Source organism: Hirundo rustica, chromosome 27 (genome assembly GCF_015227805.2).
Source record: "Hirundo rustica isolate bHirRus1 chromosome 27, bHirRus1.pri.v3, whole genome shotgun sequence".
Classification (NCBI taxonomy): domain Eukaryota; kingdom Metazoa; phylum Chordata; class Aves; order Passeriformes; family Hirundinidae; genus Hirundo; species Hirundo rustica.
The window spans coordinates 2,490,040-2,504,942 of record NC_053476.1 but is presented as its reverse complement, the minus strand read 5'-3'; the positions used below and the strand labels follow the sequence as shown (position 1 = coordinate 2,504,942).

Below are 14,903 nucleotides of genomic sequence, written 5' to 3'. Positions count from 1 at the left end.
ATGTGGTGCTTAGGAATAAGCATTAGTTCTTAGTCTGACTTATGGAAGCTTCTGTGGGAGTGTTTTATCTCTCTCCTGGAAGCTCCTGGTTGTTTTCAGGACCAGCAGAACTCCAGGACTTTTGTCTATTACTCCCACCCTAGCTGCCTCTCGGTCCAGCTGATCTGGTATTGCTGAGTGTATTTATTGACTCCCAACTCTCTGATCTGGGTTATTGTGAATCTCTGAGCTTTGGAGGTCACTGCCCCTCAGTGAACCTTACCTTGCTGATGCCTGGAATTCCTGGACTCCTGCTCTGTGGCTCTTTGATCTGTTGCCTTGACTTGAGAAACCCAAATGAAAGGTGCAGCTAAAATTGCATTGAAATGTGTGAACTCGCTCCCTGAATTCCTGTTCTGGAAGGAAGGGCAGAGGGAAAGCCCAAAGGATACTGGCTAAATGCAAAGTCCTTGGGAATCCTGCAGATGGAGATCTCAAAGCTGTGAGCTGGGGCAAAGCAAGCCCAGAAGGTAAAGGAGGAGCAGTCGGTGAAGTTGCACTGGCCAAAGACAGACCAATTTATTAATGATAGTATTTTTACACTCATAAATAGTAAAGGCAGCTTATACCAAAGGAAGGGTTCCCCTTCACTCCAGGGACACCACAGGAACCGTGGCCAGGCAGGTGCAGGGCAAGGCAGGAGGGTCAGGAGCTGTCAGAACATGAGTCTGAGCAGCCTGCAGACAGCGCCTGGCCTCTCCTCGGGCAGGGAATGCTGCCTCTCACGGCTCCTGCACTCAGGGACGAGGCTGGGAGGGTTGGCATTGGCCATGCAGGGGAGATCAGGGGAAATCAGGCTTTCAGTCGATATACAGAGCTTTTTCTACAGGCTACCGTGCTGACAGGATTGGCAAAGTTCTGTATTCAGCAGCTGCAACATCAACCTGAAGCAGTGGAAACAGACTTTTTCTGTATAGGTACACTGATCCATGTCTAACTGGTGGAGCTGCTAATTAAAGAATTAAACACCTCTTAATTAGGATGTGGTGCCCATGATAAACGTTTACTGTGGTGGAAAACCTGCCAGTTTAATCAAGTTGCATGTGCTAATATGAGCTGCCTTTTCAACGCATTCGAATTCCCCTCAAACATGCAAATAGCTGTGGAGTTTAAGTCTGAATTCCTATATTGATATTTATGTATGGTTTAGGTTACTTGGTATAGCATTTTTTAATCACACGATTCTCTCGCCAAGCCCAGGATGGGCACACTAAAGGGCCTGGCAGCTCTTCAAATATCCTGAGAATATTTGTCGAAGAAGTTTTTCAGTTTACAAAAGCCACAACGCTGCACTGAGCTGTGTCTCAGGCCTTGCTGCCTCCCACAGTCCCTCTGCCTGAAGGAGGCACTGGCTCTGACCTGTGCCCCAGACCGATGCGATGAAGCTTCGCTGTCGTTCCCCGAAGTGGCTTTGGGCCCTGCGCTCCAGGACTGCTCTGGCCAAGGCTCACTCACCCTGCTCAGGGAGCCTGAATGCCACAAACTCCTGGCACGAGCAAGGAGGTGATAAGGCAGGAGCATGCAGGTACAAGAAATGAGTATTCCTCAAGGAAGGCACAAGATCTGTGACCCTTGTCCTGCAGCCGTCCTGGGAAGAAGGCTTCAGTGGCCTGTCAGAGTGAGTTCCTCTGCTCAGAGCTGAGAGCAGGTCACACAGAGGTGCAGGACAGCTACTGGAGGAATGGAGGCAGCAGCAGCATTGCAGCATTCTCATGCACGAAGAAAACAAACCCTTGTGGGACAGCATCCCCTCCCTCTGCAGAGAGAGGGATTCTGAGGGGTGTTTGATGCAGCTGGAGGCACCAGTGACCTGACCTGCTGCTGAGCTGTCTGCAGGGCTGAGAACGTGCCCCATCCCGCCACAGGGAGAGTTTTATCACAAGCTGTGAGGTGATTTTCCACTTGTGGACCTGAACTCTTGTCCTGACCAAAGCAGGCACCGGAGTTTAGCGCTGGCCTGAGCAAATGCTGGACGCTCTCCCTCTGCACACAGCCACAGCGTGCTCCCAGCAGTGCTAGTACGTGTAGCCCTTGCTGTAGAGCTGTGGAGGGAAGCTCCCAAGGTCTGGCAGGTAGGAGCCACTCTCATCCAGGTGAGACAGAGGCACCGTGTCCTCCTCGCTGAGCTGCCGCTCAAACTCCGCCTTCAGCGCCGGCCGCTGCTGCTCGGGGAAGGCCATGGAGAACAAGGCTTCGGGCTCACACACAAACTTGTACACGTAACGCTCCCCAGCCACCTGCAGGGAGGAGATGAGGGCAGGTGAGAGCTGCAGGCCCAGGCAGTGCTCCCCAACGCCAGGGAAGGCTTGCAAAAACATCCGGTGCCCCGAGACGTGTCAGAGTTGTCAATTCCTCCTTGCGCTGTCCTCTCGCTTCTCTGCCGCTCTGACCTCCTCTGGAACAGCTCCTGGGAGCTGGGATGCTGCCAGCTGAGGCTCTGTCCAGGTAACAGCGGCAGCTGCAGTCCCTGAGCAGTCTGTCCTGAGACATTTGCACTCCCAATTACCTCTCCAGGGCCCTGGGTGTGCCACAGACCATCCCTACCACACAGGACCAAGTTCCTTCCTCTCATCAGAGGAAGGACTGGTGCTATCTCCTTGAAGCTGCAGAAATTCCAACTCTCCTGACTGCAGACACGTACAGAAAATGAAAGAAGCCGTAATTCCCCGCGGTTTGATTTCTCATGCCTTGCCTACATTCAGCTCCTTCCCCATTTAACTACAGCAAGGAGGAGTTTTGGGGAGAGCACTCCTGGGAGGCCTGGCTAGCTCAAGGACATCCTGTCCCTACGACTTCTCATCTCAAAAACAACAGAAGCATCACTTAAAGCATCAAGTTTTCTCCTGCTTTGCAAACTGACCTTCTGCATGATGCCTTTCTCGTAGTAGTAGCGCAGCGATCGGCTCAGCTTGTCGTAGTTCATGGCCGGACGGTTCTTCTGGATCCCCCAGAGCCTGGCCACCTGCAAAGAGAGCACCGAGCTCTGGGGATGTCTGAACACAGCCCCAGAGGAAGGAACCTTATCCAGCTGCTTCTCTTCTCACAGGTGGAACCGCGTTCAAACGTTTCAAGAACGGACTCATCAATAATCGGGCAGTTTTTAAACGTGAGCAGAACTCGAGCGCTCTGTGTCGCAGAGAAGTTCTGCCACTGCACAGCTGTCACCACTGCTCCTCGCTCTGCAGCTCTCTGAAAGCCTGAGGCTGTAAAGGGCTGCTTTATCCTGTGCTACACTTAATCTTCAAGGGTCCCACGTTTCTCAGGAGGCCAAGCATGAGGGAGCACACTGGAGGAGACCTGTGCCTTCCCTCTCCTACGTGACTTTCAGCTTTATCAGAAGTCTTCAGACTCAGAAGTCTGTTGCAAACCTGCCATAGAAGTGCCCATAAATTTCGATGTGTAGCAAGAAGAGTGCTAAATGCAGCTCTAATTGGAACAAGATAGGAAGAGATATTATGGCCACTTCTCCCAGATACTGTAAAGTATCACTTCCAAAAATAACACCTTTTTTTTTGGAACATGGCAGCATTTGAAATTACACTTCAGTGAAAGTAATTTTGAAATAGACTAGGATATATCTGCTTCCAGATTCTTATGGAAACTTCTGCAGTCAGTAGGGTTCAAAACTCCAGACCTCAGTGTCAGCCTCAAGTATGGAGCATGACAAGACAGCACAGGTCACTGCAAGCTTGAGAGTGAAGTACGCAGGGAAATGAAGGCAGTGGATAATTTGTTCTAAACTTACATACAAACAGCCTTTCTTAAACCTGATATTTGTGTCACTCAGGTGTTTTGACCTCGTGTAAAAACCTTGACTTACTGCAGGGTTTAGTGAGCACCAGTGGCAGGCAGAGAGGAAAAAAAACCACTTGAGAATCTGCAGCCGCAGAAACAGTGAAACAAAAACATTCCCCTGAGCCTGTAGAGAACCTCAATGGTTTCACCTCCTCTGGCTCAATGAGCTTGAACTCCATTCCTCTGCCAGTCCAGGCAATGAAGTGGGAATTGGTGGGATTGTCCAAGAGAGCCACAAGGAATTGCCAGAGCTGCAGCGAACCCCGTCTCTGGTAGGGGGGTCCCTCCCGGTACCCTCCACCTTCCTGCTTGATGTCTCCTGCTGAGAAGAACAAACAAGATGTTTCGAAGGAGAACAGTGCAAAATCCACTGGGGAAAAAAGAAAAAAAAGGAGAAAAAAAAAAAAAAAAAAGGCAAAAAAAAGAAAAGAAAAAAAAAAAAGGCAGCACATTTCACAGTTTCACAAATGTTTACCTGGAATATTTCAGTTCACATAAAACAGTGGCCAATTCACAAGCAGCTCTTCCAAGAGCAGCTCTGATGTACATCACAATTAAGCTCCTTGTGCTAGAAGGCCTGGTTGCTGCTAAGAAGGCTCAAAAAGTGGGACACCAAAAAGCTGGGTAGGAACACAACTGCAAGAACACCGTGATGAACTACGTAGGCACAAGTCAAGTGCCTGGCCAGGATGATGAACAGCCCTATCTTACACCAAAACTCCCAAAAGCCATTCTTTCTCCAACCTTCAAATTTTTCTGGAACAACGCAGACATCATCAGCAAAGGGCCTCATCTGCTTGTCGTAGCTGCAGCCTGAAAGAGAAAGCAACATCAGCAGTCACAGCCAGCCAGGGCAGCACCAGAGGTTGGTTTGATTCCCTGCAGGGAAAACAGCCCCTGCACCTCTTACCTAATGCATCTTCTGGGTTTGAATGGCTTGGGTAACTCTCAGCATTCATGTACATGGAAGGACAGTCAGGAACATCTACAGAACAATGAACAAACTCACTCATTTCAAAAGCACCCGTGGCAGAGTCATCTTGCTCTGCAAAGGTGGACAGGGGAGGGCAGCTGTCTAACCAGAGCCCTCCTGAAGGGTTAATGGCAGACTGGGAACCACAATCCATTTGCATTTCCCTTCCACTCATGAATCAGAGGAGTAAGTTTTGGTGGCACTATCACACACCATCCTTCAGAGTAGCCAGGACAGCCAGGCAATCCCCTTTTATAAAAAATCATGGACAACAGGTTAAATGTGAAGCTCTCTCTCTCATCTTAGTTAGGATAAATACACATTTTCCTGCTGCTTTCCCAGCTGAGAAGGCGTTACAGCGTCCCAGGGGCACTGTGATGATGTAAAGGGAGAGCAGTAGCACCTGAATGTTTCTGCAGTCTCACAAACGTCATTTCCGATTTCTCAAGCCCCCTCTGGCTCCTTCACACCGTGAAGGGGCATTCTCACAAAGAGTTTAGAAAACATCAAAGAAAAACCAGCCTTTGCTAAAAAAAAGCAGGAAGTCTTTTCCTGATCCTGTGTGTAGTGTACAATTCTGCCTGTGCACTGCAGTTTGTGATTTCTGTATCTTGTGTTTTCTGCATCAAATTAATTTCCTTTACACTGGGAGCTTCGGAAAGGTTTATGTCACATTTCCCTCACACACCTCTGTCTGACCATTGCTTCCAGCGGATATTTTGCTGATGCTAAGGGAAGAGAACTCTGAGCTGACAGACTGGGTGTTATTACAATCATAAACTCACAAAAAACCACATTCCCATCTTCTGGGTTTGCACATTTTCTGAACAGAAGGACCCAGTGAAAGTGTAATACCAATATCACCCCAGTGACACCCTCATAGGAGCCTTTTATTTTTGTGTTTATTTCTGCTAAAGGAAACAATTAAAGAAGTCCTTTAAAATACCAGGAAACCAGAAGTAACATTCCCTCTGGATATTTTGAACTCAGGGTAGTGAGGCTTTGGACAGACCTACCAGAAAAATAACATTTATCCCTTGTGGAAAAACAAGAGGATCACCTGGCGGATCTGGCATCTTGAGAGCTATTTTTAGCATCATCTTTTTTCTCGTCATGCCCTGAAATCTTTGTTCTCTGTGCCTTGTTTCCAGGGGAAGGAGCAGGTGGGAGCTGATCCTCCAAGGGACACCAAAGCAGCACCCTGGCGCTGAGCTGAGCCCACCCAGAGCTCCTCTCCTCTGCCAGTGCTCACAGGGGCTTTCTGCTGCAAGGATCCAGGGCAGTTTTACTGTAAGAGCTCCAATTCATTTGATTCCTTCCTTTCTGCTGCTGTTTACAGCCTGTTTTCACACTCTGATTTCTTCAAAGCTGACCTCACTTATTTTCTGCAACCTTCCAGCTCGCAAATATCCCCGAAGACAAAAACTCCCCGTGAAACTGCAAACAGCCTTTCCTTCAGTTCTGATGGTGTGAGTGGGCTAATCAGGAATTTTGAGAGTCTCCTTACTGGCAACTTACTCCCCTGGGGGTGGAAAAAACCTGTGCTTTAATCTACTTCGAATGGATTTAACATCACCTTCTACCTCTTGTCTTGCCAAGCTCTCAACTCTCTACCAGAAGAACCTTTCTCAGAGCGCGGTGAGCGCCCTGGTGAGCAGACAGGACTGGTTTGTCGGGGGCTTTCCCTGACATTCAGGTGGTTTCAGGGTCTTTTGCTCTTCTGCACAGTTCTGAGTTAAGCTGAAGGAAGAGATGGAGTTCTCAGGTTTAGATTTTTTAATGTTGCATACTTTGTTTATTGTTTCTTATCTTACAATTTTCTCGGAGTCCGACGAGATGTTCGCAGCTGCATGGATTCCTCACGTCTCCCCCTGAGCTGGGCTGTCCTTATCTTTTATACTAATTACTACGTATTTCTTGTTTACTATTTCTTACCAATGTCTATCACTATTACTAAAAAGGTAATCTTTACTTTGACCCAATCCTCACTAACTACTTTGTGCCACGTCAATGCAGCAATGGAGTGAGGGAAGGAGAATGAAGAAGAAGGAGGCAATGCCCCAGATTCTCCATCTTGTCCCCATTCACTCCAATGCTAGGAACCTAAAACTACTATTTTCTCATTCTGTGATAAGCTAAACTACTATTTCTCACACTCTTGTGGCCTGTAAACCTTCTCTCAGTGTAGGAAGTTTTTCCCATGGACTGAAATCAAAGCCAGTGTCTCTCTGAGCTCTGGGCTGGGGTCCCAGCCCCCCCTGCCCAGGTCCCTGACCCTCCAGGGCAACCAAAGGAATGCCCTGGACTCCAACACTGGTTCAGCTCCCTGCTCCTCAGCCAGGCACCCAGACAGCTCCTGCTCCTGCCAGTGCCGCCTCAAAGCCCCGAGCCAGCAGCGATGGGCGCGCACAGGGAGCTCCTGCAGTCAGGGACAGGCAGTTTGTGCCTACCTGAGTCGTAGATGTAATCCAGCTGCTCCTGCTTGACCAGCACAGCTGGGAACTGCTTTGCCTGCTCGTACTGTGCCTCCTGCTGCTCCTCTTTGAAGCCCTGGGGAGGGTGCTGGAGGCAGGGCTTGGGCAGCTGGCACTGGTAGGCGGCGGGGTCCTCCTGGGCGGGCGGGAAGGGATGGCACATCTCCACAGCAGGCTGGTAGGCAGAGCTGAGAAGGGAGAGGACGTGAGACAGCTGCTTCCTCGGCTCTCTGCTTTCAGGCCTGGCACAGAAACGTTCTCAGCACATTACTGCAGCTCTAGGAGCGCACTCCTGGCTGGGGCTGTCTTAGGGCGGCAATGCGAGATGGAACCAGCAGTGTGTGTTCTATTGCCAGCTGTTGAAACTGGTTGGAGAGGTGTTTTTTTTCTTTTTTTCTTTATCTCTTCCATGACCCATCCCTCATAACTCCAGGGGGATCTTCTGTTCAAACCAGCTGGGTCACTGCTCTTTATCCCTTCCAGGACCCATCCTCCCTGCAGGGATCTCTGCTGTTCCTGGGCCATCCAGGCTCACTGCAGGGCTGAGACAATTCCATCCTCCATTGGGAGATGCTGCACCCAGGGGAGGAGCCCGGCATTCCCAGCTGGATAAAAGCTGGGAGTGGGAACAGCAGCACAGGCTGTGTGCACTGGATTGCCACAGGGACACCGGAGCCATCTCAGCACCACTGCACCTTCAGAGGAAAACTCCACCCTTGTACAGGATCATCTGTGCACCCAACACCCTGACCAACAGGGTGTCAGGTTGTACTCTGACTCTGTCAGTGTTCTTTTTTTTGCTTGTTTGTTTGCTTTTTTGTACTACTACATTTTTATTTTTAATATTCCTACTAAAGAGCTGTTATTCCTATTCATATACCTTTGCCTGAAAGCCCCTTAATTGCAAAATTATAATAATTCAGAGGGAGGGGGTTTCACATTCTCCATCCCAAGCTCCAGCTTTCCCTGGCAGACACCTGTCTGTCCAAACCAAGACAGGGACAAGGAAGGGAGCCCAGTGAAGGGAGCTGCTGCACAGCCCATCACTGACAGAGTCTGCCAGGGTTCAGGTTATGGATTTCCACCCCAGGCAGCAGTGGTGGGTCCCTCAGGAGGGGATCCTTTGCTCACAGAGCATTTCCTTCCTCCTTTAACCACCCAGGAGGGCAATCCTTGCCTGCTCCTGCAGCAACTCACCTGTTCTCACCGAGGTACCCGCAGCTGGCCGTGGAGCTGGGCCCTGCAGGGCTCAGGAAGCTCCTCTCCTGTCTGGGGAACTGCTGGAGCGGTGGCTGGAGCAGGACTCCAGGGCTGGGGCACTCTCTGGCTTGGTCATAGGCACTGCAAGAGCCAAAGAGATATTGCAGCATTTCAGTTCTCCAAGGAGGGCCTTGTGGCAGCATCTGGAACAGATGTGCAGCCACCTGGGCCAGAAAAAGCCCAGCATCAAGCCCCTGCTGTCTCAACCCTTGCAGCAGGAGCCTGGGGAAGCCACAGCACAGCTCGGGGTGGGACAGTGGGGCCAGGGGTGGGGCAGATTTTGGAAAGCAGCGGGGAGAGGCATGCGGTGGATGCCAGGATTGCTGAGTATGAGGATGGCTGAGGGACAGGGAGAATAAAAAGGGGGCAAACCCAGAGGTGGTGTTCACAGACCCCGTGGGCAGTGCTGGCTGGGAGCCAGAGCTGCTGAGCGCTGCTGCCACACGCTCTGATGGCAGAGGATGCTGAGCACTCGATTTCAGAAGAGCTCCTGGGCCCTCTCCGTGTGACATTACCTGGCATAAAGGCACTGCTCGCTGTGCTGGAAGGGCTGCTGCTGGCTGCAGGACACCGTGAGCTCCGAGGGGCTCTGGGGCTCCTTTTTAATCTTAGCAGGAGGGCTGTGAAAAGCTACTGCAGGAGAGAAAGGAAAGATCGATTGGACAGTTTTCTTCTTCACCGAGAGCCGGCGTCCCTTTGGTGAATCTCTGCTCTGCCACAAGTCCAGCACCCCTGAATGTGGCACTGGGGGACCTCAAAACCACTCTGCTCATCCAGAACAGCGGTGACAGTCCAGGGAGAAGCAAGTGAAAAAGCTTCTTCCCATTTTCAGTGCACTGGTCACGGCAAGAGCCTGAGGCAGACGAGGAAGGATATTTCTGGGCTTGTCAGGATTTCATGAATAACAGATGTGGGTTGCAGTTTGCAGCACCAGGAATTAGGATGTGGGTGTTTACTTCTTCTGCTTGATTCAATCCAGCAGGGGACAGAACTTGCTCCCTAGCTCCTCAGAAAGGCTGAAGGATGGGCTGAGCCTCTTCTCCCTTTGCCTGGGGGCTCTGCTGCTGCTCTAAGAGCTCACTGGCATTTAGGAAGGAAAGGAACCCCAGAGAGGTGCATTAGTCCAGGATATTTTTTCAAACTAGGGAAGGATGTGCCCTCCAAATCCAAGCTGTAGTCTTTTAGTGAGGCCATCTCCAGCCCTTCATCACCAGTTTACTCCCACCTCTTTAAGTGTCATGATGCTGCTCTGGGTCTGGGATTTTCAGTCCCTTCAGAAGCCAGCAGCTGGCTGAAGGGGCAGAAAAAGGGTTTTGCTGCCTCTCATGGCACAGGACACTTCTACTGTCAACATCCTTCCCCAAAAGGAATTCTCACACCAAGAGGGGGATATCTGCCCCTTTCCCCCCCAAAAAACCCCAACTCCTTTTGGCTGCCTTTGGTTTCATCCCACACCAGAAAAGCCCAGCACTCCGAGAGTTTGACAGAATCAGTATAGAGAAATAAACCCATAAATCCCAGAGCCTTCTGTTGCTTCTGCTGCTGCTCAGGCACTCCTGGCTCCCGTGGCTGCTGTCAGAGCAGAGGAACCATCCACAAACAGCTCTGGGCACTGCCCAAACTGGGAGAGGGGAGAATTTCCTGCCCCAGTGGTGTCCAGACACCTGGGGTGGATTCAGCATTCCAAGCAGGACACTCCTGCACCCCTGCAAAGAGCCCAGGCCCCAGGAAGGGCCAGAAGAGAAAAGAATCTTTGTGTGTCTGGTGCACCCTGGAGCAGCAGTGTCTGGCTGCACAGAGCCCATCAGAAAATGCTGATGGCTCAGGGGGAAAAAACAAACTGCTCTCTCCACTCCACTGAGCTGCATGGGATTTTCAAGGAGCTGGATGTGTTAGGAGCAGACACTTCTTCCCAGCCCCTAATAGCTGGAACACACTATCACATTACCCCTGACTCATTGATTCACTGAGTGAAACCCAGAACCATCCATCCCTCTCCTCAGTTCTAGGTCAAAAAGAGAAAGAGATGAGTGAAACCCAGAACCATCCATCCCTCTCCTCAGTTCTAGGTCAAAAAGAGAAAGAAATGAGTGAAACCCAGAACCATCCATCCCTCTCCTCAGTTCTAGGTCAAAAAGAGAAAGAGATGAGTGAAACCCAGAACCATCCATCCCTCTCCTCAGTTCTAGGTCAAAAAGAGAAAGAGATGAGTGAAACCCAGAACCATCCATCCCTCTCCTCAGTTCTAGGTCAAAAAGAGAAAGAGATGAGTGAAACCCAGAACCATCCATCCCTTTCCTCAGTTCTAGGTCAAAAAAAGAGATGAGTGAAACCCAGAACCATCCATCCCTCTCCTCAGTTCTAGGTCAAAAAGAGAAAGAAATAAGATCTACGGCTCAGAGAGCGGGCTGGGGACAGGAGGGAAACAAGAGCAAGCAGTAAAAGTGTTTTCATTTCAGCTTATGTGGAGGAAACTGCCTGGGGTGGGAGGGAAAGGCACCAGAATTTGGATTTGTCCTTCCCCCAGGAGTTGGGAGCATCCCCGTGCTACTTACAGTTCTCCGAATGGAAGTCAGGCACAAATTGCTCATCGTTGTCTGGAACCTGAGCTGTCAGGAGAGAGGGGGGAAAAGATAAAAGAGGGAGGGAGAAGAAGAGGGAGGGAGGAGTTAGTTTTGGCACTTTGTACGGTATCATTAACGCTAAGGCGGGAATAAATCCAGGCAGGAATGAGCTGAGCTTTCTGCCGGGATGATTTAGGATTGTTTCCCTTTGGGATTAATGTGAGTCCTGGGAGAAACCTTTGGGGGGGGGGGGATCTTACCCGTATTTTATAATTCCTAACCATTTCTTTTACATCCCTTTTAGTGCAGGGAAGGGAGCAGCAGATTGTTGTTATTGCACAAAGCCTGTGATTGTTGCTGAAGGAAACGCTGCTGCTGCTGAAAACCTTCACTCTGCAATCACCATCCCCTCAAATAACTGCAATAACGACAGCAAACTGCAGATGTGAACAGCAAAGGATGGGGAACTGAGGGAAACAAACCAAACAAAAAAATCTAGAAAATTCATTCTCTGAATTATCTTTGAAAAGCAGCGTGGAAATAGAAGAAATTCCAGGGATCAGATTGCGTGAGGAGGGTTTGGACTTCACTGGTGATGCTACAAGAGAATGAAATCCTGAAAGCAAGAGACGTGGAATGAAGGATCAACTTGTGCTGGAAGATAAATTCAATTTTTATATTTTTCCAAGAGCCATCCATACGCAGAATAATTCTTTGACTCTCAAAAAGAGAAATCAAGTGTTAATTGACACTACTAAAAATATTTTTAAAAGATAACAAAGAGATATACCTCTGAGTGAAATCACACAGATATATATGTATATATCACACATAAACACATAAATAAAGATGCATGTGCGGTTTAAATTCATTGACATCTTTGGCTGGTGCCTTATTTCTAGTTTGCTTCCTCGCTATGTTTGCTTCTCTTTTATTTAAAAAGTAACACCAAAACCTATAAATAAATATAAAAAAAAAATTTAAAAAATCCCCTAGATATGATAAAGGAAGATAATAAATAACATATTTAATATTTTTTCACTTTTTGTTCTGCATTGTTTAGGAAGTGTGTTCTGAGCCTTCCTCTCAGGAACAACTGTTGACATGGAGACACACACAGGACATTAGTAAAAAACATTTTCACCATTCAGGAAAATATTTTGACACACTGGTGAAAAGGGAAAACCAATGGTTTGCATCAGAGAGTCATTTTTCTTGTTACAAGTCTGGAAACGGGAGCAACAACGGGAGAAACCCAAAATGCAGACTAAAATCAGAAACTAGAATATTAAAACTCCTGAATTCCTCAGGGATTTCACTTGGACTCTGATTAGATGCTACGAGCTATGCAAAATAATAATAATAATAAAAACCCCCTCTGCCTATATTCCAAAAACATCCAGTAAGGTTTGCAATCTCATTTACTAATCCTGACTGGAAGCAGGGCACAGGGGACTCACAAACTCATCCTACAAACACCCTGCTACTGGCAAACGTGTTGTAAGAGATTCCATGGAAATTGTTTAGACTGGTGAGCTAAAAATAGTATCAGACACGGTAATATTCTAATAACATTGCTTTTAATATAATACCAATACATGGTATTATTAATATAATAATAGTATAATATAATAATAGTTTAATATATTAGTGATATAATATATTAATAATATACATGTGTAATATATCATAGATATTATGTTATATATTATAGCATATAATTAATATTGATGTTAATCTCGATAATAATTGAATAATACTAGAAAACCTAAAATTGAAAGTCTGCCAAAAATCAGTTCTGAGGCAAACTTATTGGCAGCTTGAGTTCCTCTAAGATTGATTTCTTTTCAATCTCGTGCACGTTCAGCAGGTCAGTGCCATGACCAGCAATTAATACCGATTTTCCTGCTCTGATAAAAGTTACACTTGTGGTCAAATTAGAGGAAACAACCCGGCTCAAAATGCCACGCATGTTTTTACACCATTATTGTCAAATATTTTTAAGTGCCTAGATCAGAATAAGTACTTCTGCATTGATCAGAAGTTTGTACTCGAGGATGTCTTTTGAATTTTCTAGAAGATGGATCACCTGTACTACCGGAATTAGAGCAAAATCACCGCGTTTAGAACTAGTTTCACTTGGAATTGATGTGACTCCCCGGCATTCGAAGTTTTCCTTGAAGTTCAAAGTCAAAACAAGACACCAAACTGAAAAGATGAAAATTCCAGGAAAGTATTATGATTAAATGTAATTAAAATAATAATAATTTTTTTAAAAAAGGCATTTTGTTCCCCATATTAAAAGACTGCTTTATTGTTGAAGAAAATATCAACGCTCCGGCAAACCGACAAAGATAAGCGACAAATTAGCATAAAATCGATCCAGTTCCAAAGAGCCTGAAGCGCAAATTGTACCCAGGAGAGCGGGCGAGCAGCCAAGTCCCATTCACAAGCAAGTGCCCGGCACAATGGTGTCATTCAGCGGCTTAATTTACGCAAGGCAGAGGCTGAAAAAACCCACTTTTGTTCGGAGGCAAGGCAAAACACGGCAAAGGAGCGGGACAAACCTCAAAAGACGACCGGAAAGCGAGCATAGGTGGAGAAGGAGTTTACCTTCAGTCAGCCAGGTCTCCTGGAGCTGCCTCAGGTCCTGGAAGAGCTCTGCGGGGAAAGGGGCGGGATGCTGAGCGGGATGCTCCGGGCAGGAGCCGCTCCGCGCCCCCGAGCCCCGCTCACCTTCCGAGTCCTGCGGCGCTCCCGGCTCCCCGCGAGTCTTCCCACGGCCCAGCACGGCTCCGGCAGCGGGCCCCGCCCGGCCCGGGCGCTGCTGCGGGAGGAGCGGCTCAGAGCGGAGCCCCGGGCGCAGCGGAGCCAGCCCGGAGCCCCGCCGCCACTCACCTGCGGGAAAGTGAACGGCACCTGCTGGTCCGGGTAGCCCTTCATCCTCCCGGGCCGCTCCCGCTCTCCTCGGGCATCTGGAGGCGATCGGGGAGGGATGAGCCGGGCCGGGCTGGCCGAGATCGCCGCCGCTGTCCGGGAGAGGCGGCGGCCGCGGGGCAGCTGCCGAAACTCGGGATGAGAGCAGGAACGGAGCGCGGCGGCCGCGGCCAGCCCCGGGCACGGAGCCGAGCTCGGCGCGGGTCGGGTCCCGTCCGGAGCCGTCTCTCAGCGCCGGCGGCCCCGGTCCGAGCGGAGCCCGAGGCGGAGCCGCCCCGTGGCCACCGTGGGCCCGGGCCCGGTCGCCCACTGGCCCCGCGCTCACGGGCTCGGCTCGCCCACTCCTTTGTTCCATCGGATTTGTGAATGAAGCTCCGCCCGCCAATCCGCGCTCGCCCCGGCGGGGGTGGGCGTGGCTTCTTTCCCGGGGGACCAATCAGCTCGCAGAGCTGCGCCGTTCATTCACGCCGAGCTCCCATTCATAAAAAAAAAAAGGAAAGAAAAGGAATTTTGCCGGAGTTCATTGAGAGCTGCTGCTCCGCGTTTTCGTGCGTCCCACCCCGCGGGGAGCAGCCCTGCCCCTCCTCACGCCCACCGCACTCCGCTCCAAACGCTCTCTTGAGGTCGTTTTCAAACGCTCTTCACGTACGTTCGCTTCCGCTCCGAGGAAGTTGCAACAAGAGTTGGAAGAAATCTCACGGGAGTGAAAATAACCAAATAACTAAAACCCTGGCCACCAAAATCAGTTTTGCTCATGCCATTGTTAAGGGATGAGAACATGAAAAGAAAAAAAAAAAAATCTAGTCTTGGGATTTGCACTCTAAAAAAAGTGGATTTGCTTTTTCAGATGCTGTCTCCTAG

At 49.3% G+C, this 14,903-nt stretch overlaps 1 protein-coding gene across 3 annotated transcripts; it reads right to left on the bottom strand.

Annotated features, from left to right (window-relative positions):
• Positions 1-575: 575 nt before the first annotated feature.
• Positions 576-14,183, bottom strand: ETV4 (ETS variant transcription factor 4). Of its 3 annotated transcripts, none has more exons than XM_040087303.2 (12): positions 14,004-14,183; positions 13,842-13,932; positions 13,719-13,766; positions 11,097-11,150; positions 9,057-9,174; positions 8,479-8,622; positions 7,258-7,469; positions 4,745-4,819; positions 4,579-4,647; positions 3,984-4,156; positions 2,900-3,001; positions 576-2,276 (listed from the first exon to the last, which is right to left on the bottom strand). In XM_040087303.2, exons 1-12 carry the CDS (start codon positions 14,046-14,048, stop codon positions 2,055-2,057), a joined length of 1,353 nt encoding a protein of 450 aa, XP_039943237.1. In that variant the 5' UTR covers positions 14,049-14,183; the 3' UTR covers positions 576-2,054. The 3 variants fall into 3 exon arrangements, with proteins under 3 accessions (XP_039943237.1, XP_039943238.1, XP_039943239.1); XM_040087304.2 differs by having other exon boundaries at positions 3,984-4,153; XM_040087305.2 differs by having other exon boundaries at positions 13,842-13,929.
• Between the last annotated feature and the right edge of the window lie 720 nt (positions 14,184-14,903).